This window comes from Macaca fascicularis, chromosome 3, assembly GCF_037993035.2.
Source record: "Macaca fascicularis isolate 582-1 chromosome 3, T2T-MFA8v1.1".
In the NCBI taxonomy this organism is placed as follows: domain Eukaryota; kingdom Metazoa; phylum Chordata; class Mammalia; order Primates; family Cercopithecidae; genus Macaca; species Macaca fascicularis.
This window is the reverse complement of record NC_088377.1, coordinates 137,249,232-137,273,943: the sequence shown is the minus strand read 5'-3', so window position 1 is coordinate 137,273,943 and position 24,712 is coordinate 137,249,232. Positions and strand designations below refer to the sequence as shown.

Here is a 24,712-nt window from a genome sequence, read left to right as displayed (position 1 = left end):
TTACATGTACAAAGTCTCCAGTACCATGTGCATAAATTTATCCCTAATTTAATCAATGTAAAACAAGCAACATCAGTAGAATTGCCTGTCCTAAAGTTGCTTTTTACTTAAAACTCTTCAGTCTGTCAGCATAAATACTATACATATGGGCTTATAAAAAAGAGAAGAAGGAAGGATATGGTTGGGGAAATAGGATGAAGAGATACTGGCAACTAGTGAGATCTTGGGAATGTGTCTTCCCTGGTTCATCAAGAAGAAAAAATAACTGTGTTTAGTCTAGAAACTGCATAATATCTAAGGTGATTTCTTATACAAAGAAGATATAACAGAAACTATTTTGATTTCTAATTCATTTGGGTCAAAAGACATACTTATATCACTTTGGGACACTTTATGAAATTTAGGGAGAGAGTCTAAAGTTTAAGTTATAAAGAAGTGAATACCAGGTCAATTTTATTTTATCTTTAGGATATCAGAAATATTTCAAGAATAAGTCCTTTATTTGTTGAGTATTTCTGAGTTCCAGTTTTGAAGAAAATTCTGTCACCAATGATTTTCTCATCACGTGAACACTTTTGTTCCTCTTAGGATTTCATGCCAAAAACTACAAGAGGGTTTATAATTGAAGTCTATTGATAAGCCAGATTCACCAAACTGCTTTCAACATTAGCAACTTTTTCTTTATCTTGATTTTTACTTAAATGTACATAATTTCCTCACTAAAACATCTTTACAAGGAATAGAGAGATTAAAAAAAAAATTTTTTTTCTTTCCCATACTTCCAAAATAATAATCAAAAATATACAATCAAAGCTTAGCCAAGCAAGAATACAAATGTGAATAATGTGAGTCAAACCTGAGACCAGATCATTGTGCAAATGTATGGCATCCTTTCTTAATCCCTAGGCAGAAGAAAACAACTGGTGGCAGACACTTCTGGCTGAGGATGGAAATGGAGGAGAAGGCTGGCAACATACAAATGAAGGAGAAAACACCACACATTCAGCCTGCTAACATCTGCTGCACATGCAAAATGGATTGGACTCTAATCCAGGGTGAAAACAAATGCTTTCTTCCTTCCTTCCTCCTGCTCCCTAGTTTTTGTTGAGTGATGTTCTCATTCTTTTTGCATTCACAGATTAAAATTAATAACAGCATCTGAATTTGAAGTAGGTCCCACTGAATAGTGAACCAGAAGCAAAATGAACTGAAGAAATTAGTAATGAAGCATTTTGAATAGAAAGGGGTCATGGACAAACATAATTTTTTAAAAGCCAGCTTTACCTCAGGATGATGTCCAATTTCAATGTAGGTGCAAATTGGATGAAAAGCCCCCGTTCCACAGGCGTACAAGTGAGTCTGATTATATGCCTTAAGTACCTTGATGAAATTAGCACATTCTTTCTGTAAGACAAAAGGAAAACCAAAGATTTTCAGCAATCAGCATGACTGAGGTATCCTCTAGGGTGCTAGGCATGCTGGAACAGATTTGTCTTTTGTTTTCTTTTTTTAGCATCCCTTTCACAACATTGTAAGGACTTATTTATTTTTCTATTGTTTTGTTTATATTATAACACGCATTAAAATATAGAGTTTCTTACTCTGGTGAGAACAATTATTTTATGACCTTCCATCAGTCTTTCATTAAAACTATTTTTAATTTATTTATACAAAAGCAGAAAAAAAAAATTAGATAATCGATAATCACAGGTGATTTTTCCAGAAATGAGGAGAGCAGCAAATTACTTGATTAACTAATGAATTAACTAAACAAAATGATGGTGAAAATTTACTTGCAAAAATCAGTTTTCAGTTCCATTTTAGGAAAAGAAAACAAAAATATAATATAATATGACCCTCTAATAAACATAAAGTTTAAACATCATTAGTAATCCATTTTGGAAATATCCAAATGAGTATTCACATGGTAAATAATAAAAACTGCATTCAAAATGATTTTGTTAAAGGCTATAGACTTCCTTAACTACCTTTTTTTTTTTTCTATGAACATTTGGAATTAAGAACCAAATATGTAACTATAAATGCAATTAAGGATCAAGTGTGGACAACAGTACAAGCAAGGCAGGCACACATGACAGGACTGGGTTGTTCCTGGGACTTCTAAGTGTGTCACACTCCCAAAGTCATTCTCTATGACTTGCCAGTTTTCAAGTGAAAGCTCAGAGTGCTTTATGTAGTCAGTTGGAGCTTACAACTGAGGTGGTAAAATTATTTGAGTACATTTCCACATGACATCTGTATTCTATATTTGAGGCTGATTATTTTTATCTTAATTCCATTGCCCCCGTAAAATAAGGATCAGGTAACCAAACTTAAGCAGATTAATTGATATTTAAATTCAAATAATTGCTGTCTATTATCACTTATTTTTCTAGGATGAAACCTGATGATGACCCTAAAATACATTGCCCTAAAAATGAATGTGGCCCATTTAAAGTAAAATGCGAAAGTTTCTAGTTATGACTCCTCCCTCATGCTTTCCTAACATATGCTGAGTACTTTGGGGGTAACTAAAATAAACATAATTTCTTCCACTGTTTTGCTACACAGATCCTCAGTCTTTCTTTTGTCTGGTAAGGCACTACAATGCATAAAATTACTCTCTGAAATAAATTGATCTTGCAAGTTGTTATGAGGAAAAATTTCCTAGCCAAAAGGTATGTGACTCTCATCCGTGTTTCACTTTAAATAGGGTACCTCTTAGGTAAAACTATGAAACAGATATAACTTAACTTCCACTACTCTTAGCAACAAGCTCTCCATTCTGTAAGAGTCTCTCTTCCTTCCCCAAGAGAATAGGGCATGAAGGCTTGGGCAGAGCAAAGAGGTTGTGGAAAGGGAAACATCTGATAAACTCATTTACAAACCAGGCATTCATGAGCCTTACCCAAAGGATTTATTTGTGTTCTTAAAAAAATTTCAGTCATTTGCAAAGAAGCCATTTTCAGGAAAATGTTTACTTTGAAACACGTAGGTGGCCACATACTCTGCTTTTATATAAAGATAATCATCTCTGATTGTGGGCTCAATATTATAGTATTCCAGATTAGAAATAACCAGTTCCAGCACCATATGCTGAAACTAAGAAATTGGCTGTGTACATATTGGTAAGCAAACAGATATTCTAATAAATAATAGTGGCAGACCCAGATGGATGTCTTTTTCATTCTAGAAAAAAACAGGATTTCAGTTTGCATGCCATGCCTTTATAGATATGCATGCAATTTTTTCCACAAACCCCAATTTTTTAGTCTTATCAGTATCACCTAACTGCCTCCTTAGAAATACGACAGTGGAACTTACTTCTCCATAAAAAATAAGGAAGAACATATTTTACCAGTAAGAATACTTGTGAACAAAACAAAGGCTCATGTCACCTCTGCAACTGTTATGAATCATAATATCACAGAATTTGTGGGCTCTTTATCTCTTATAGATTGAATAACTGATTAGCAATTTATAGTGACTACATCTGTCCTTCGAAGGAAACTAGCAGATTGTAATTAATGACTGAAAAACTCTCAGGGTTCTTGCTAACTATGAAATTGGGCTCCACTGAATATCATAAATTTAATTTGTTCTCTATTAACTACTAAAGAGGAACCACTATAACATGACAACAATTCCCCTACAGAGCTGTTGGAACAAAATCAATCACAGGACCATAGCTGTGAAACCTGGCAAAGGGTTCTACCGAGAGTGCTGATAACGGGATTCTATCTTTTTACTAAGCAACTAGACCCACCCTATTGGCCTAAGGCCTGGAATGATCCCCTTCATTTCCCCACTGAGCTCTCCCAGTTGGCAGCCGGTTGTATTGTTACCATGCCCTGGGGGCAAGCTCAATATTATTTTGAAAGTGGAGGTTGATGCAAATATAATGGAGAGAAATTTCTTGGGCTTAGAGGATATAAAGATGCTTGAAATAAAACAAAGGAATGGAAGGAAATACTTTCAAATTTGGTTAAAAATAGCTGAGAGAAGACCCATCAAGAACAATGGAGGAGGAAAGTGTATTAAAAGAACTGGACAGAGAAGAAGCAAAACCTTGACAGAGACATTGTTAGTAAGGATTTGTTCTTAATAGAAAACCTACATAAAAGAGTATCAATCCTTTCATTCATTTGCCTTCATTCTCTAGCTTGTTGCTGCCAAGGTTTTCGAGTGTTCCAAAACAGGATATTCATTTTATTTGGAAGCAGCTTGGACATTCCTCTAAAAAAGAAGGAAGCGTGGCAGAAAAAGGAAACACACTTCACACATTTCTGCTCTAGGGAGACAGAAGAAGAGTGTTTCTGACCTTTTCTTGAACCATGACGATTCTTAAAACTCAGAATGTAATGTACTTTTTGGCCTTAAACTACTGCACTGCTTTGCTCAGCACTGGAGGATTTACAATGTAATAAAGAGAGTGGAATCAGTTCAAAATGAATTCATTTTTCAAACCTTGATCCTTTTTGGAATTTAAGTTGATGAACACAGACAAGTTTAGCAACAAGTTGACTTCCCAAGAGTCAGGCAACCATACTGACCTCTTATTTTACTGAAATGTTCTCCAGAGCAACAGTGTTATAGATTGTTAGCTAGAAATAAAAGTAAGGCCAGTTATAAACCAGTAAAATCCAAGGCCACACCTGAGGAGTAACGATTCATCACCCTTAGTGACAAACCACTTACACTTATGTTTTTAAGGGTCTCTGGTCTTTCCAGATCAAAGGAATGAGGAATTATGTATAAAGATATTACCTGGCGTAATAAATTTAGAAGAAAATGTCTACCCCTAGAAAAAGATACAGGAGCCAAAAGCACAGTGATTCAAAAACAAACATTGCAGATATGAAGCACTGATTAGACTGTGTTACACAGACTTTTCCTGGACGGTTACAAAAATAAAGTCCATCCATCTGTCAAAACAACTGCTCCATGCATGAAAATTAAAACAGAACTGAGGTGTTTTTAACTAACTTCCGATAATTATACTTTCTACAAAAGAATATGATTTACCTCCAATTCCAATTACCTCCTTGCATGTTCTTAAATTCTGGATGGAGCAGTTAAATTTTACTCTAAGTAAGCGAAGAGAAAAGGAGAGAAGACTTGTGAACGTGAACAATCTCTATTCAAATATATTCAGTTCATGATTAAATCAAACAACTTGTTCTGGCTCAACTACGAATCAGTCCAAAATGAATGGGTAGCATATAACATTGACTCAGGTCAATGAGAATTCATGTAAAAAGAAAAAAAAATGCTTCTATTCCATCAATAGTTTATGTAGAAATATTTTGGTGCATAATCTAGCAGCTGGGAAAGCAAAGGAAATCTTTTCCTATCATGATGGGTGGATACATTTATGCCTGAAAACCCATTAATAAGCTTAATTCCTGAAGTTAATCTGTTGACTTTCTTTTTCTCTGGTCAATTTATTTGGCAAGCTAGCTGAATACTGGAATCTTCGTGCCAAAGCAGTAATCCGTGAGATTGTTCCTGTCACTCACTTCATCCCTTCCTCTATTTAAGCTTTTCCGCACTTATCTGGCAATAATGTTTAGTCTTTTTTTTTTTCTTTTAACCTTGTGCTATTATAGCTGTAATCCGATCATCCATAATTGTGTCTTTCTAATACTTTACTATTCACTAAAGGATGTTAGAAATCTCTTCTCCAAAGAGGCTTATCTAATAAAACTAAAATATAAACCATGTTCTAATTATGATATTAGCCTTCTAATGTTGAATTTGTGACTTGGAATTTTTTAACATTCACCTTTTAAAGTGATGAATAGGCAGTTCTGTCCATTTTGGGAGGCATTTTTACCATCAGTATTTAGAATATGCCATAATAAAATGAATTGAACTTTCCATATCAATGCTTTTATATGTTTTAGAGATTTAAAATAATACTGATTCAACTAACACAACAAAGTTAGCAATGTTACATAGCCAGTAATTTTGGTATGTAAGCATATTCATATTAATTGAACTATATCACCATTAAACCTATGATAACTGAGAAACAACTTTTAAAGTGGCTTGAATTATATGATTAAACTAAATGAAGACTCTCTGTATAAGGCTCACAAATTATTTTACTTAAATGTTCATTGCAGTTAAGTGCCCAATTTGACTGCTCTTTTCCCTCTAGATTGACTATTTGTTTTGAAGTTCTAGAAATATTGTTCAAGATTCTATAAACATTTTTCTTTCAAATTACTTGAAACCTTCAAACATGTTCAAAATGATTATCCACATAGGCACTATAGACTATGCTATTAGCAAAAGCTGACCGCTGTGATTTTCTTTTATTTAAAGGAGTTCAAAAAATTCACTTTGAAGTTCTGTGTGGACCATAGAAGCTTATGATATCAATTTTTAGGCTTATGTTTTCTTTTATATTATACTGTCACTCGGATTCATCATGATGTGTGCCATTCATTTGCATGATTTGACTGTGGTCCATTATATGTACCTAGCATAACCTTTCTTCATCTTATATTGCAATAAATGCAGACAATTGCAAATATTCTGGGAAATCTACATAAATATGTTTCCTACCAAACCAGGAAAATGATGAAGTACTCACAATCCTCATCCTTATTTCAAAAATGATATTCAGTGGTTTCCAATTTTATGCAAGGGGCTGAATATTTAGTGTTCATGCCTTAATGCAACCAAGCCATTTGTTTACATCAAGTAAGGAGAGTTACAATCTAAAGGAATTTATTGTGGACAAAATTATTTGGCATATTTAATTCTAACATACATGCCTTTACCATAACAGAAATCATTACACATAAAAGAGAGATGAACTGCATCTTTAATTGCACGTGAGATGTAGCCTTAGGGAAAGACAGAAAAACTGAGCCCATATTTTAGAAGAATGCTTGATTTTATTCACATCTACCTCCTTTCTACCCCTTGTCTTGCCTAATATCAAACATTAATTTTTGTTAGAGTCCTTAAAATCCAAAGTACTAAAGTCTGGTGGTTGTTGTTTTTTTTTTTTTGAGACAGAGTCTGGCTCTGTCTCCCAGGCTGGAGTGCAGTGGCCGGATCTCAGCTCACTGCAAGCTCTGCCTCCCGGGTTTACACCATTCTCCTGCCTCAGCCTCCCGAGTAGCTGGGACTACAGGCGCCCGCCACCTCGCCCGGCTAGTTTTTTGTATTTTTAGTAGAGACGGGGTTTCACTGTGTTAGCCAGGATGGTCTCGATCTCCTGACCTCGTGATCTACCCGTCTCGGCCTCCCAAAGTGCTGGGATTACAGGCTTGAGCCACCGCGCCCGGCCCTAAAGTCTGTTTTATAGTTATAATATAAAATATTATCTGAATGCATCTTATAATAATTGGAGACTCTAATCAAGTTTAGTGTTTGTTACATACGCACTGATGTATCATTTATTCAAATGCAAGTGCCTATGGCATATTTCACATGTATACTCTTGTCCTTTTCTTCCTTTTTTCATGACCAAAAATTTAGTTGATTTAAAAGGAGATTAAAAAGTAGAACATTCAGAAAGAAAGAACTTTTACAATATAAAAAGGTTTGAAAAGAAGTCAAGTGCCCACAGGGTAAATGAACTATCAAACCAGAGTTGTGAGATTGTCTTATAGTCTGAACTCCATTTTCTCAAAATTTATACCTTGAAATTCTAATCTCTACCATCTGGGAATATGACTCTATTTGGGGATAGGGTCATTAAGGAGGTGACTAAGTCAAAATGAGGCCCTTAGCGTAGACCCTAATCCAACCTGGCTGGTGTCTTTATAAGAAGAAGAAACTTGGACACATAAGGAGACATCGGGGGCATGAGTGCACAGAGGAAGGGCCATGTGAATAGGCAGCAAGAGGACAGTCATCTGCAAGGCAAGGAGAGGAGGCTCAGAGGAACTCAACCCTGCTTACACCTTGAACTTGGACTTCTAGCCTCCAGAACTGGAACATAAATTTCTGTTGTTTTAGCCAACCAGTCTGTGCCACTTTATTATGCTAGCCCTAATGGAGTAATACAAACATTAAAAAGAAAGTGGGTAATTGGAGGCAATCTGCTGCTTAGTCAAAAGATACTTAAATTTACCATTACTTAAAATATTTTGACCGTCAGAACATACGTGGTATCATAATTTTGTCACCCATAAGCCAACTTTGGATCTTCTGCTTTGTACAGAATTAGATATTAAAGAGGACGTTTTACAAATTTCATTTTTTTCTGGCATAATTTTATTATTTCTTCAAATATCATCCATATATCATAATCTTCCCAAATATGCACATATATGTGGATATTTGTATGTAAACCGTATGTATATATCAACTTGGAGAAATAATTTATGCATGCATTTAAATTTCAGAAATTAGGAATTGTTAAATTTATATTTATTGATATGTAATGAAGATGTTACTTATTCAAGGATATTTGCATTTGAAAAGGTATTCTCAAAAACTTTAAGAAAAAACATGTAGGGCAAAACGAACAATTTCATAACGGTGAAACAGAAATGGGGGTAATTACTTGTATCAGTCTTACACCTTAGAGCAGGGGTTCCCAAACCCCAGGTAGACTGGTACCAGTCAATGGCCTGTTAAGAACAGGCTGCACAGCAGGAGGTGAGCAGTAGGCCAGTCAGCTGCCTACTCCGCCTTCTGTCTGATCCACTGCCGCATTAGATTCTCATAGGAGGTTGAACACTTTTATGAACTGTGCATACAAGGGATCTAGGTTGAGGTCTCCTTGTGAGAATCTAATTAATATCTGACGATCTGTGGTGGAACAGTTTCATCCCAAAACCATCCCCTTTTTTGCCCATGGAAAAATTGTCTTCCACGAAACCAGTTCCTGGTGCCAAAAAGATTGGGGAACCACTGCTTTAAAGTCAGTTAGACATGGGTTAAAATTACTCAGGCATTTTCCATTTGCTGTGTGACTGTAACAAAGTTACTTAGAATCTCTGAGCCTGAGCGCCCTCAACTGAAAATGAGATTAATGATATATTCATGTAAATTACTTAGCATGATGACTAGCACTTATTAATTGATAGGTAACTGGTTATCCAATTTTTTTGTTTTGTTTTGTTTTTTGAGATGGAGTTTCGCTCTTGTTGCCCAGGCTGGAGTGCAATGGTGCGATCTTGGCTCACCGCAACCTCCATCTACCGAGTTCAAGCGATTCTCCTGCCTCAGCCTCCTGAGTAGCTGGGAATACACACATGTGCCACCACCCTGACTAATTTTATATTTTTAGTAGAGTCAGGGTTTCTCCATGTTGGTCAGGCTGGTCTTGAACTCCTGACCTCAGGTGATCCACCCGCCTCGGCCTCCCAAAGTGCTGGGATTACAGGCGTGAGCCACCGTGCTCGGCCCCAATTCTTAAAATAATTAAACTTCACTATTGTTTGGATATTTCTCTGACTGCTTAACTCTCACACTCTTCTACATATTATGCCATTTCACAAATTATGAGGAGCTCCATTATGAATAGTTCATTCTTTGTAAGGATGCAGTTAACAGAGTTTAAGCCCATACTTGGTGCTAAACAGAGATAGATTTTTAAAAATTGGTTTTGAGTATTACTTTATGCCCATTTCAGCTACCAAGGGCAATTGCATTTTGTTCAATAGAATTTATATGAAATCCTAGTCCTCTGGCAGTGAAGACTTATAAATTATAATCACTGTTGTTATCAAAGCAGTAAAAATGCCATGATTCATTGTCTCAATACAACAGCAAATACAGCATGCGTTAGTCAATAGCTGTGGCAGAATTGTACTGTGCCAACTGAAATAAGCTAGAAAAATATTTCCTCAAATTCCGTTTCCTGCAGGTTGGTTTAGGCTGGCTATCAATGAAATCCGCATGAGGTTTGGGAGGTATAAATTAAGCTGCAACCATTACACTCCCTAGGTTGTTCTGATCTGCTGGCCACACCAGGGCCTCCAGGTCCTCTGGCTTCCACCAAATCTCATTTGTTAGTTTCTACCAGACTGAGTCCTGATATTTGTATAGCTCCATGACAAAAGACATCCGTTTCTTCTTTAAGTCACCCAAATCAACCCAAAGAAAGTTAGAGGTAGTAAAAGATAGACTCTGGTCCTAGTTTGTGCTGTGGGTCTCAGTTCATCCTTACTCTTCCTACTTCATATCTGGCTTTTCTTCTATAAACATCAACAACTATAGTTACCTACAACAACTTCACACCCACTACCTGTCTCAGGCAGTAGCCTTCCATAGAATTCTTCACCAGCTCTCATGATTGTATAAGGTCTAATTCCCATAATAAAACTCTTTCCATATCAATCACACAGGTGGTCTTTGATAAAACCATGATGAAAAGATATATCTTACTGCCATAGACTAGCTCATTATGATATGTAATATAAAGGGAACATAAATTTGACCTGTTTAAAAACACACACATGCTCACTGTATGAACTAATGACTAAAGGTCATTAGTTAATAATTTTATTTACTTCTAAATATGAAAGATTTCTGCTTTTTAAATGCATATTAAAATCTATAATCAAAAAGTTGTATTAATGTTGGTATCATTTCAAGCACAATACTAAAAAACCTGTCTTTTAGCGTTGAATACATGTGGAATAAACACATGCACACATGTATGCATACATAACAGTTACATTTAACACCATGGATAGCATGGATAGTACAGTATATTTTGCACCTAATTTGAATGGAACAGTGAGAAGCTTCAGGAATTTTCTGCTCTTAAAGCCAAAAGCCAAGATTCTTCATCTCTAGAAATAGTGTGTCAAGTTTTCAGAGCTACCATAATTTTGCAGTCTCTTTTCCTTGCTACCAACTAAAAAGGCTAAAAGTAAGTAGATGTATATTAAAATTAAATGGCAGAGCTTCGGGAAAGTTTCATGAGGTCCGGTGTACATAAGAAGCTGATGGTTTTTATTGTTATTGCACAAATGAGTTTTACTGTTATTGCACAAATGATTTTTACTGTTTTTTTTACTAGGTCAAGCAAAGGAAAACAGTCAAAAGTTGGTGATAGCATATTTGTCTTAAGACATAACATATCTAAATAAAATATTATTAGAGTCCCTGTTTAATACAAGATATGATGGACAGTGTACTATCGGAAATGAGTAGAAATCTACTTATGAAGATTATCAGACACATATAGAAGAATACTAAACACAAGTATTAGAAACTACGTGTCAGTGGGACTTGGATCAACTTGCTAAATATGAGGAAAGAAGATACTGGCCAAAATCTTTTCTCCTGAAGGAACTGGTCAAATCATGATAATGGACCTTCCAGATTGTAAAATACTTACTGTACTCTAAAAGTATGTACACTGATGTACGGATGAAATATGGTGTCCAGTCAAATCTAAATAATAATTTGTTAACCAATGCCAAATATTTCATCTTCATTTCAGCCACTTAAGGATGCAATTGAAATTTCCAGTAAAAAGGAAAATAAATCAAAATCTCCAAATCTTCTAAAAGATTTTTATAAAATGTCTCTATTTCCAATGCTAGCCTTACTTTGCAAAAATAAATAAATAAATAAATAAATAAAATGCATTTAAATTTTAATCCTGACCCTAAAATGTTTCCAAAAATTTCAGTTTATCTGTATGAGACTTGGTTCATGGCAAGTCAAACATAATTAATACCAACTTATTTGACTGTATTAGTAAAATGTATTAATTCAAAATATGAATACTACGTAACTTCTGAAATAAACTTCATGACAAAGTTTTATTTGCCATGTATCTTTTACCTTACATGCAAAATTTGCTTGTTTAATTACTTGAAAAGAAATATGGACTTGTAACCAAATACAAGTCACCCAAACGAGTTAATATACGAAATGCATTTAGATCAATACCAGGTATAAAGCAAGCTCTCCATAAGTGCTGGATATTATTATACTACTTCTGAAGGCTAGAGTTAAACTGTAATTATTTGGTTCAACATATCAGATATTTACCCACACACAGATATATACATACATATGAAAGGTACATACATATGAAAATCTATGCTCATTTCTGTGACATGTGATAAGGTATTTACTGGAGTTCATCAAAAATCAGTTATCTGTACAACTGAAGTGCCATCAAAATTCTTGATGAAAATCATATTTTAAAATGGATAAACTGACCATATTCTTTCATTTGTAAGATTATCCAGAGTGTCCACATAAAATTACAATCGATATTTTCAAAAATTATAAAGGGTCTGGGGTTTTACACTATTTGTAAGATAATGAGTTAGCCTACCATGCTTTCATGAATACTAACAAAAGATTTGTGACTAAGGGTTCAGAGATAAAGGACTTTATTACTCACAGAAATAGTACTAGCCAGAGTATTAGAATTTCTTGTGCTATTTCCACTGGGTATTCGGAAGAGGATCAGGTAATACCCATACATGTGGTGAGTTGCATTATTGGAGAGGAACTCTGGATGAGAAAACCGAAATATTATATAATAGGTATAGCATGCTGACCTTTAGATATTGAGGGAGATATTATGTTGATTGCACTGGACAGTGCACATGTCTGCCCTTTGCTTCAGAGGGAGGCATTCTCTGTTTCCCAAGACCATTTGCAAACCAACCTTCTACTTCAGAGGAAGACACTATCGTAACTGTATAAACAGTTTTTTTTAAAAAAAACTTAACAAAACAATTTTTTATTATACTTTAAGTTCTAGGGTACGTGTGTACAACGTACAGGTTTGTTGCATATGTATACATGTGCCATGTTGGTGTGCTACACCCATTAACTCGTCATTTACATTAGGTATATCTCCTAACGCTATCCCTCCTCACTACCCTCACCCCACGACAGGGCCCGGTGTATGATGTTCCCCACCCTGTGTCTAAGTGTTCTCATTGTTCAATTCTCACCTATGAGCAAGAACATGCAGTGTTTGGTTTTCTGTCCTTGAGATAGTTTGCTCAGAATGATGGTTTCCAGCTTAATCCATGTTCCCACAAAGGACATGAACTCATCCTTTATATGGCTGCATAATATTCCATGGTATATATGTGCCACATTTTCTTAATCCAGTCTATCATTGATGGACATTTGGGTTGGTTCCAAGTCTTTGCTATTGAGAATAGTGCTGCAATAAACATACGTGTGCATGTGTCTTTACAGCAGCATGATGTATAATCCTTTGGGTATATCCCCACATGTGCATGTGTCTTTATAGAAGCATCATTTATAATTCTTTGGGTATACATCCAGTAATGGGATGGCTGGGTCAAACGACATTTCTAGTTCTAGATCCTTGAGGAATCGCCACACTATCTTCCACAATGGTTGAACTAGTTTACAGTCCCACCAACAGTGTAAAAGTGTTCCTATTTCTCCACATCTACATATCTGACAAAGGGCTAATATCCAGAATCTACAAAGAACTTAAACAAATTTACCAGAAAAAATCAAACAACCCCATCAAAAAGTGGGAGAAGGATATTAGCAGACATTTCTCAGAAGAAGACATTTATGCAGCCAACAGACACATGAAAAAATGCTCATCATCACTGGTCATCAGAGAAATGCAAATCAAAACCACAATGAGATACCGTCTCACACCAGTTAGAATGGCGATCATTAAAAACAGTTTTTTTTAAAAGTGTGCAAAAAGGTAGTCAGGACCTCTGCTTATAAGATGTGAGAAATGTGAAGAACCATGAAAAACTATTCCAACAATTATACATGAGGATTTTGAAATTTAATGTAATTTTATTATTTGATAGACTCCTAAATTAGAAGGTAATTCTAATTATCCACTTAATGCAGTTTTATTATGTCTCGATGTGCCCAAAATAAAATTTAAAAAAATGAAAAGTTAAAGTCAAATTTGACCTTTGAAAAAGTAATGAAATTTAAGGGTTGACATAGGCATTTTGGAATGCACTGTAACTTAAGATGCATGTGCAGCTTTACATTCTCAATTGCATTCACTTGGCAAAAATTAGTGCTATTGAGGTCCTGCAATTTGAGCCACAGTAAACATGATAGACATTATAATATATCATATCATTAAGAGGAGTAACAACTAAGGACAAATATATAAAAATAAATCCCTCAAGAATTTTAAAAAGTCTCAAAGTTCAGGTGCATGATACAACACTTTGAAATGTATCCAAGAATCAGAATGTTATGAGAGTCTGCTTTTTTGTTCCTCTCAGATGGTTGAAATTTTGATTTCCAATGATATTCAAAATATTTCTAACAGTCATACGGTTGCCATTTGGTTTTATTGAAATTTAGTGCAAAGAGAGATGGTTTAGTAGGATAAACAAAGAAGATTCAGAGAGCTATTGATTCAAAACAGATTCTTTTACCAGCTTAGAATGTATTCAGCTTTCATTTGCAAAACAGGGTCAACGAAGTTAAGCCATCAATAGAAATGTTACTGTGTATAACAAGTGAATTTTAAGCACTAGAAAAATACCAAAAATGGGAGCAAAGGTGAATAACAGCAGCCAGAATACAGGTATCTTGACTGTATTTATTTCCTTATCCAGGGTCTTTGTTCAATACTATTATGTACTGTATTATATATATATATGTTTTTCAAATAACAGCTCTCAAGTAACAGCAATGGAAAAATTCATGAGCATTTCACTACTCTAATGCTAAAAATTCCATAGCACTTTGAAGGTTTAGAATCTACAATACCAAAAAAGACATATTAATATGATGATTTGTTTTATATCCTGTACATTCTGTTCTACAAGAGAAAATTAAATTTAGATGAATATCATAAATGTCATCACCAGCACATGCATGCACATGCGTGCACAGGCACACACACACTCTATATAGAAAAAATATATAAATACATAGAAAAGCAATATAAAAAGAATAAGGGTTATCAGATAAAATATATATATATCAGATAAAATATATGTATTTAAAATATACAACTTATTTCTTATTAATATATATTTTTATCTGATAAAGATATATATATATATTTATCTGATAACCTGATATATATATATATATATATATGAGAGAGAGAGAGCAGAAAGTATAACTATGTGCCTCAAGCTACAGGCTTGCTCTTTAACAACAAAGTCCATTCTTGGTGTAATAGTTGCTTGAATTACAGCTGTTGGTTTAATATACGTGTTTGGTGCAAAACTGGGCAGAGAGTAATGATGAGTTATATTATCCCAGCTGCATGAGGGAATGCGGAGAGGTTTCGCTTTTCTGTATGATACCATACTCAGTGACACAGAAACTATGTAGGTTCAATCCAGTGGCATGTCCTGGCTTCTGGTTTACTGTGTTGTCATAGCCATAGCAATGAACTTTTCCTTAACTAGGCCTAAGAATGGCCCACTCTAAAAGTGCATAAGATTAACCAGTATCTTGACCCCGCTTTTCCTATTGTAGCCTTCTATCTGAATCTAATGCTGCAAAGACAGTCCTTTACCCAGTGTGACTTGTTTAAAGGCACTTCATTTCCAGTAGACTTTTCAAGGAAATCAGTAGGAAATGGTAAGCACAGGCTCCGGAAATCAGGGATAACAAGTAAGGAGGTTGTTTGTTTACTGTACTATAAATGTTCAGGTCAGTTCCTATTTTGGTTACAATCCTGTCTTGGAGCCCTGATGGCTGCCACAGCCACTCACACCTATTCTTGTGGTTTTCAGTATTACAGGAGCCCTTTGAAAGGAATTATTGTCCATAAGTCACAGCTGACTATTATTTACTCAAGATACAGTGCAGAATTTCCATCAAACTCTCCTTGTGTCACTTTGGAAATCAGGTGTCAAATGAAAGAAAAAGTCTCTTTCTTCTTAATATTTATTTCTTACTGTTTATTTAAATCATTGTTAAAAATAATAATGCTATTTATTTTCTTATGTTTATTAAGGAAGGGATGGTACAAATCCCAGGAGCCATCCAATAGCTATTTCTAAAATCATATATTAAGAAAGAAATGCAAAAATTGCATCTGTAAATTAAAGTCCAAAAATAACCAATGAATGCCATGAATCATCTTGAAGTGCACAAAATATGTAAACTGAGGCATTACTTAAATGAGGTTAACTGAAAATGGAAATAAATTTTAATAAAATTCTAAGTGAATAAAATATACCTTGCATAAAAAAAGTATGAAAAGCAATATTAAAGGATCTATAAGGGTTATCAGCAAAATAGCATGAAATATATTTTAATGTTGAGTAGAGCTGGAAGAAAAATATATTTCTCCTTGAAATAAAATATATAAAAACTTCTGTTTTCCTTTCACTATATAAATCTTAATGGAGAAAAATCAAAATCTCGATTTAATGCAGAAATACCAAAACACAAATATTTTATAATGTTACAATTAATTAATTGATTTTTGAAAACATTAGTAAGGCAATATTATCACACCGTCGCACTTTTAAAAATGTGTGTCTCTCTATGCACCTCTATCATAATGATTTATATTTTTTCAGGATCCTTATATACAAGGTGCTGTGAAATGATCTGGTGTCACTCTATCAGATTCAGCAAACTCCATGTCTTAGATCCTTTTAATTAAGTTCCATAAAATTCGAAAAAAAATTTAGTAAGCGTGGAAAAATGCAGTGAAGTTGCTTTTCTTCTTTGAAAGTATTCTTGACCAGCCTGGCCAACACGGTGAAACCCTGTCTCTACTAAAAATACACAAATTAGCCGGGTGTGATGGTCACCTGTAATCCCAGCTACTCCAGTGGCTGATGCAGGTGAGTCTCTAAAATCATGATTAAGTGATTAAGTTATCCTCCACAGGGCATTGTGGATCATGAGTTTATTGCGGCTGCTGAACTAACTGCATTTGGGCTAACCACAAGAATCCCATAGTTGTTTGTGTTAATAATAGGGAGAGAGAGGCAGAGATAGAGAGGGAGAGAGAGGAGAAAGTTCCATAAAAGATGTGGGAAATGCCTTGAGGTGAATAATTTTAGAAATCACAATCACAAACTACATCTGCTATCTCAGCCATTGAATGAGTTGATCCGATTATGAAATCAAATATGCTTGATTGGGTTGATTCATTCGTGAAATCAAATAAAGCTTCAGTTTGTATTATAATATGCAGACAATTTGTAAGATAACTAGATAAGCATGGTTATTACCTTCAACTTTCAGACCAAATCAGATTCAGAACAACGAAACACTGCAGTGGTCACGACCGTTAAGGAGTATTGAATTAATTTCATTAACAATGTTTTCACTTAGAAATTGTCCATACTACTCTATTACATATACTAATAATAGCAATAATGACTAACATTATATTTATATTGTTAATTATTAATATCTCAGTTACATAATATTTTGTATGGGTTCCTTTGAGCCTTACAGGAATTCTGTGAGTTAGTTATTTTATTTTACTTTTTCTTTGAAAGAGTCTCGCTCTGTCGCCCAGGCTGGAGTTCAGTGGCATGATCATGGCTCACTGAAACCTGCACCTCCCGGGTTCAAGCGATTCTCCTGCCTCAACCTCCCCAGTAACTGAGACCATGGGCACGTGCCACCACGCCTGGCTAATTTTTGTATTTTTAGTAAAGATGGGGCTTCACCGTGTTGGCCAGGGTGGTCTCGAACTTCTGACCTCAAGTGATCCATCCTCCTCATCCTCCCAAAGTGTGAGGAATACAGGCACGGGCTACCATGCCTGGATGAGTTGATTATCATTATACTTACACAGTTGATGAGCCAGAAAAGGTAATATATTTGTTGAAATCTATTACTTATCATCTGTGTGTTAATGGACAAGTTCAAATCCAAATATTCCAATTGCTATCAAAACATCATCAAGGACACTGAAATTTTGATCTCAATGTCTAGAATAGTACCCAAAACATGCATAAATTTTTGAATGTAAAGATTTTTAATGAAGAATCTGAATCATTATATTTCCTGATCAAGCATAGGAAATCATTCTATTTTCTGATCAAGATCAAGAAAATGGGATAACTATATCTGCCTCATAAAGCTATTGTTGAAACTACATTTACTAAATGCTAGTTATCATAGTAATTAGTAGAGGAAAGATTCGATTTTAACAGAAAGGGAGAAGTTTGCATTTTCAAAGGTAACAGCTGTATATAGGTAAATTAGCCATTTCTATTCATCCTCAGGTATTATCTCACTGAATATTTTAACGTAATTTGTTCATGGTAAATGTAGCTTTTTGATGTTAATAGATTTTCGTTTGTTCAGTTATACTTTTAGCCTTATATTATTGAAGATTTTTCTACTTTTCAAATAATTTCCACAAAAACTATTAGAGTTGTTTCTCACAGTGATATATATGTTGTCTCACTTAATAGATGAGAAGCTAAAGGCCAAAGAAAGTTAGCATACTTGCTCACTATATTCATGAGTCAGTAGGAGTATCAGCACAAAATTCTCAACCTCTCTGGGTTCTTATTTCATTGTGTTTTCTATTTACTCCTTTCCAAAAGTTTCAAATTATGCATCAGCTAGGGATAGTATAAAATTTGATAGAAGAACACACTTTTTTTGGATCCACTGTTACATAACCAGAAAAACATTTGCTGTACTATAAAAGTGTGAAGTGACTTTCAGTTGACAGGTTCTCTCCCTACCTAACTCTAGTCAGACTCCCCTGAACTCTCTTCACAAGAAGGCCCTGACTGTCTGATTTCCATGTTCATCTCTGCTTGGTCCAGTTTTCACAAGAATCCTGTTTAGTCAGTTTACAGAAACTCTCCCATCGTTGATACGTGTGATCAAATTCCTACCCCACTGCCCTACCTCACTGTCAATATCTTATCACCCTGGCCTGCCTTCAGTAATAATCCTATCTAATCGATTTACCCACGATTCCCATTACTCCGATGTTTCCTCTGGGCAATTTTCCACCCACTGACTCCCACTTTGCTTCTTAGCTATAAATTTCCACTTATCTTTGTATTCAGGATATCCTGTATTAAACTCAATCTCTTACCCCCATTACAAAACTTCATTGTAGCAGTACCCCTGAATAAAGTCTGCCTCACCGTCTTTAATACGGGTCATGAATATTTTAACATAATAACTATATATATAATATGCAATTTTCAAGGATGAATTTCCCGTGTTTGCTAATGTATAGGTATTAAAGATGGGGGATACCTTTGCTTTGTGATCTTCTACCTAACTTCCTTCACCTATAGGCAACATTGCTGCTAGATTGAGTCAGTCTTTTCCCAGGAACTCAGATTCCAACTCTAAATCCTTCTAAACATATACATCATTGTAGGCAGCTGTAACAAATCAATCAAGTTGTCCCTTGAAAATATCTATGTATCTATACACATATGTACAGTTTGATTTATGTCTTTAGGCAACACACAGAATAAATTTATTCTAAATCCTAATACTTTTAAACACAGATAAAACTTTTAAACATATTGCTTTGTATTTTAGACATCCCCAAATATCAATTAAACATAAAATTATATAAAATTATATATTTTAAAAATTCTGTAATTCATTTTAATTAATTTATTTAAATGATTATAATTACTTTTCATGATCTGTGCAAATACTGGGCTATTCCTCAAACCAGTCACCCACTTAATTTTCCTGACAGTTTACTTTACAAAAAATGGCCTGTGTCTTTTAACAATGGTAAAAACATTATAGGGATTTCTTACTATTCATCTTTCACTCCAGAGTGCCTAGGACAATTCCTATTACATGGTCCTTTTCCAACCCATATTTATTTAAAGGATGAGTACATGGAAGGAAAGGAGAGAGGAAGAAAGAAAGGATGAAAGAAAAGAAAAAAGATGGAGAAAAGGAAAAGGAAAGAAAAGAGATTAAAGGAAAAAAATGGAAAGAAGAAAAAATAGGTAATTTAATTATGACTCAGAAATGGAAACATTTCATAGCATTTCAAGAAGAATTCAAGGGGAATTAACATAAAAATCAACCTGTGGAAAGAACTTGACTTATTGAATATAAATATGTATGCTACAAAATCACATTTTGTTAATTAATTTTTGCATATATAAACAGCCAAAAAGACCAGATTTTTGCTTTATTAAGGAATATTATTTTTACATATATTCTATACATAAATCTGTCAGTGTTCCAAAATTGAATGCTATCATTTTATTTCTCGAGTGATAAAGTTTAAAAGTAAAATGTGGTGCTTCATAGAACACTAAACAAAAATAGATGACAGAGTAATAAATTACTTATGTCATTACTACAGGTAGAGCATCCCTAATTCAAAATCCTGAAATCTGCAATCCTCCAAAATCTGAAATTTTTTGAGCACCCACATGACCCACAAGTGGAAAATTCCACACCCAACCTCATGTGATTAGTCACAGTCAAAATGCAGACACACAGCAGAGTTTTTTCAGCATCCCCGAGGGGAAAATAAAATTACCTTTAGGTATACCATGTATAGGAAAAATAAATACATCTTGCTTCTAGTCTTGGGTTCTATCTGAAAGATATCTTATTATATATATGAAAAGATTCTAACCCCTTCCCCACCAAAAAAGAAAAAAAAAATCAGAAATACTTTGTTCCCAAGCATTTTCAATGAAGCATACTCAACCTGTATAATAATTTAGTAGGTTAATGCTTACCAGGATGTCTTTTCCAGCCCACTTGCATTCATCTCTTCTGGTGTAAGATACTGGCCACACAATCTAAGGACAGAGAATAAACATTGTTTTATGTCAACTAAGTTGTCTCAGAGATCCAATACCATATAGTCTTTTAGATGACATTGGGGCAACTGAAGTAAAGAAAGTTTCGTAAAGACTCTTTCAGGAACCTTTCACTTTAGATCTTCCAATGGCGTCAGTTAATTGGTGTGAACATAAGTCACTGATTCTCCATCTACCCAATAGCCTTTGCTGTATAAAAAAGTTGAGCAAGAGAGAAACTGACGCAGACAATAGATCTAAGCCGTGCAGTGTGGCAAGAACTGGCACACAGATTGGGAAAGGGAGATCTTCTTGAGAGGATGTGAGAATTTAGTGAAGAGAAGTAGAAACTGGCATAGAATGTGGCTCAGATTTTTCTAAATTGGCCTTTATCATGAAATAGTGATTTTGTAATTTTAACATTTGGGTGCTTTGGATACATTTCTCTGAAACAAATCTCAGCATGACATTTTAGAATAAGTAACTGAAAGGATTAAAAAAAAAATACTTAGAATGGAAACTTCTCTTTTTTCTCCTCTTTACTGTTTTTGTTTTTTTTGGAAAGGGAAAATATTTATAAGTAACATGGTATATGCCAGAGAAATAAAGGTAGATTGAAGAAGCAAATAGGTAGCTCTAAAAAACGATTACCCTCTCTAATGTGGGCTAAAAGACTAGTTGAGAAACAATTATTTGTGTTTTTATCCCTCATATTTAGTCTTCATCCTTCCAGAAAGTCTCATATTGTGTGAATACAGTGACAGTAGTAGATGAACCATGATGTTAGTGGTGGCTTGGAGGACAGTGGATTCATCCCCCCAACAATATTAATCCAAATACTCCTCTCATTTGATTTTAATATAAAATCCTCTGAGCAATTCCAATGACTCTTATCTGTATAGGGGCAAAACAATTTGTTTTTTATTCATTTTTCCTTTCTAGTAATATTATTAATAGTTAATTTCAGTGGGAAAAAAATCATATATAAAAAAACAGAAATGGTGGCACTTAATCATTCGTGTCTGCTGGAAAGCTTTTAGTCTAAAATGACTGATTATCATTCATTTGGGAACCTCGAGATAAATCTTTTTCTTGTTCTGTCGCCCAGGCTGGAGTGCAGTGAGTGACGCCATCTCAGCTCACTGCAAGCTCTGCTACCCGGGTTCACACCATTCTTCTGCCTCAGCTTCCTGGGTAGCTGGGACTACAGGCACCCGCCGCCACGCCCGGCTAATTTTTTGTATTTTTTAGTAGAGGCGGGGTTTCACCGTGTTAGCCAGGATGGTCTCGATCTCCTGACCTCATGATCCACCTGCCTCGGCCTCCCAAAGTTCTGGGATTACAGGGGTGAGCCACTGTGCCCAGCTAGAGAATTCGATATAAATGATCATAAACTTGGGCAAAAAATATGATATTCAATCTGGAGAATTGCAAAGCAAAACAAAACACATTTACAAACAAGGATTTGGCACATACTGAAGTAATGTATGATGACTTGATAAATGCATTTCAGGTCCATGTCAAAACAGTATGCCCTAAAAATTATTGGATAGGGATACGCATTCTTTTTTTTTTTTTTTTTTTTTTTTTGAAATGCAGTCTCACTCTTGTCACCCAGGCTAGAGTACAGTGGCTGGATCTTGGCTAACTGGATAGGCGTTCATTTTTAACATTAAGTTCTAAATTTGAGTATTCTTTCTATTTTATGTGCTTTCCTTTTCACATTTGCCTGCATATGTAAATTAAAATTATAGTTGATTTGTTCCACAGGCTTTTACAAAGTAGTCATATAAAAAATTCAAGATCAGTAAATGTATTGTTCTTATAATTAACATTACTCTGACTGCTGGATTTCTATAATGATTGCTGGGCAATCCTAGCAGTTGAGTCTTCACATTGGATATGGAAAGGCAAGGGGATCTATTTTTATTTAAGGTTTATAATGTAAGAGGGTAAAACATAACTTTTCTCTAGGGCATAACAGTAATAATATATAACAGTTAAGATTTATTGACTTTCATATTCAACTTTCCAGCTAAATTATGCTGAAATCACTGATTGTTAAAACATATATACGTTTAAAAACAAAGTTACAACATATAAATATATATATTTTAAAAGACAAGTTATTTTCTCATAGTTTCCTAGCTCTTGTTGCTTAATTGTTGAGACAGCATGGACGTCATTTTATGATTCTCTGTGATTCTATTATCTAAGTAAAATATTTATAAACAATAATCTGTATAATATTCATGCTAAAAATTCTTAGACCTAAAAGGGTCTACTAACTTTCTAGAGTTCCAGGGTTAATAATAATAATAATAATAATAATAATAACAATTAAAAGTTTAGAAGTCTGACATGAGTAAAATAAATTTTGATGTAGAAATGTTCTTTTGGAGAGCAATTTAATGAGGATAAGTATAAGCCAGTGGAACAAAAGTAAATGTATGTTTAATAGTCTTTTAAGTATTCATTTCCATAAAGAATAATTACTAACATTTTGGTTGGATTTGTTTAACTGTTGGTTGTTGGAATTATCTTTTTATTCTTTGCTCACAAATTTCTCAGTTAACTATCTAAATTTCTTATTCTCATTTTCAAAATGCTTTATAATCTATTTTTTACTTTTTCATCCTTATGCCTCTACACTTCCATTCGTGGCAGGCCCATTTACACATGTTAGGTAATAAGCATTTATGCTTTAAAGAGATCGTACCTTTTATCAAAGCCAAGAATCTTTCCACAGTTCTTCCAAACCTGAACATGTGTTTTTGCCTCTGAGAGGGATTTGCCTAGTATTTACCCATAAGATTACTAATTTACCTTTACTGCTAACCTTGTAAGGTCATCAAGAATTATTAATAACATATCATAAATCTCCTGTAGTGTTCATCACAAAAAATAGGTGCTTAGAAGAAAGCTATTTGAACATTACATATGCTTAGGTTAAAAGGAATATTAAAACACCCCAAATATATGTATAAACAGATCTAATATGTATGTATGTATGTATGTATGTATGTATGTATGTATGTATGTATTTTGAGACAGGGTCTCACTCTATTGCCCAGGCTGGAATGTAGTGGTATGATCACAGCTCACTGCAGCCTTGACCTCCAGGGCAATGATTGTCCTGCCTCAGCCTTTAGGTTAACTGTGACTACAGGCGTGTGCTACCATGCCCAGCTTATTTGTATTTTTTTTTTTGTTTTTTTGGTTTTTTTTGTAGCGACAGGATTTCACTATGTTGCACAGACTGGTCTCAAACTCCTAGGCTCCGGCAATCTGCAGGCCTTGGCCTCCCAACCTGCTGGGATTACAGGTGTGAGCCACCACATTCAGCTGATATAAATTCTTAAGTAAATTGGGTTCATTTGTATAAACAGTGTGACATAATTAAAATTAAATAATCTGTTTGTAATAAGATGTTTTAAAAATTAGAAATATACCTTTTATTGGGCCGGGCGCGGTGGCTCAAGCCTGTAATCCCAGCACTTTGGGAGGCCGAGACGGGAGGATCACGAGGTCAGGAGATCGAGATCATCCTGGCTAACATGGTGAAACCCCGTCTCTACTAAAAAATACAAAAAACTAGCCGGGCGAGGTGGCGGGCACCTGTAGTCCCAGCTACTCGGGAGGCTGAGGCAGGAGAATGGCGTAAACCCGGGAGGCGGAGCTTACAGTGAGCTGAGATCCAGTGAGCTGAGATCCGGCCACTGCACTCCAGCCTGGGCGACAGAGCCAGACTCTGTCTCAAAAAAAAAAAAAAAAAAAAAGAAAAGAAATATACCTTTTATTATTAGTAGAATGATTTTAAACTCAAAGGCAAGCACTATAACAAGAATATCACAATTTTGGACAAATGATTTACCTTGTAATTCATTACTTTAAAATAGTTCATTTTAAGTATATTTGGTAAAAGATACTGTGATATATTCTGAGTGTACAAATGGCTGTAGAGTTTTTCTTAGATATAAAATGGTAAATTTTTTATTTTATAATTTGATTATTTTCAGTTTTAGAAGTAATGGAAT

At 34.7% G+C, this 24,712-nt stretch overlaps 1 protein-coding gene across 2 annotated transcripts in view; it reads right to left on the bottom strand.

Moving 5' to 3' along the window:
• SEMA3A (semaphorin 3A) overlaps nucleotides 1-24,712 on the bottom strand; it is a 534,862-nt gene that overhangs the window by 138,512 nt on the left and 371,638 nt on the right. For both annotated transcript variants that reach the window (XM_005550353.5, XM_005550356.5), the window contains 2 exons: nucleotides 20,613-20,675; nucleotides 1,285-1,404 (listed from right to left, as the gene is read on the bottom strand). In XM_005550353.5, the coding sequence (XP_005550410.2) occupies nucleotides 1,285-1,404; nucleotides 20,613-20,675 (183 nt within the window). The remainder of the gene's footprint in view (nucleotides 1-1,284; nucleotides 1,405-20,612; nucleotides 20,676-24,712) is intronic.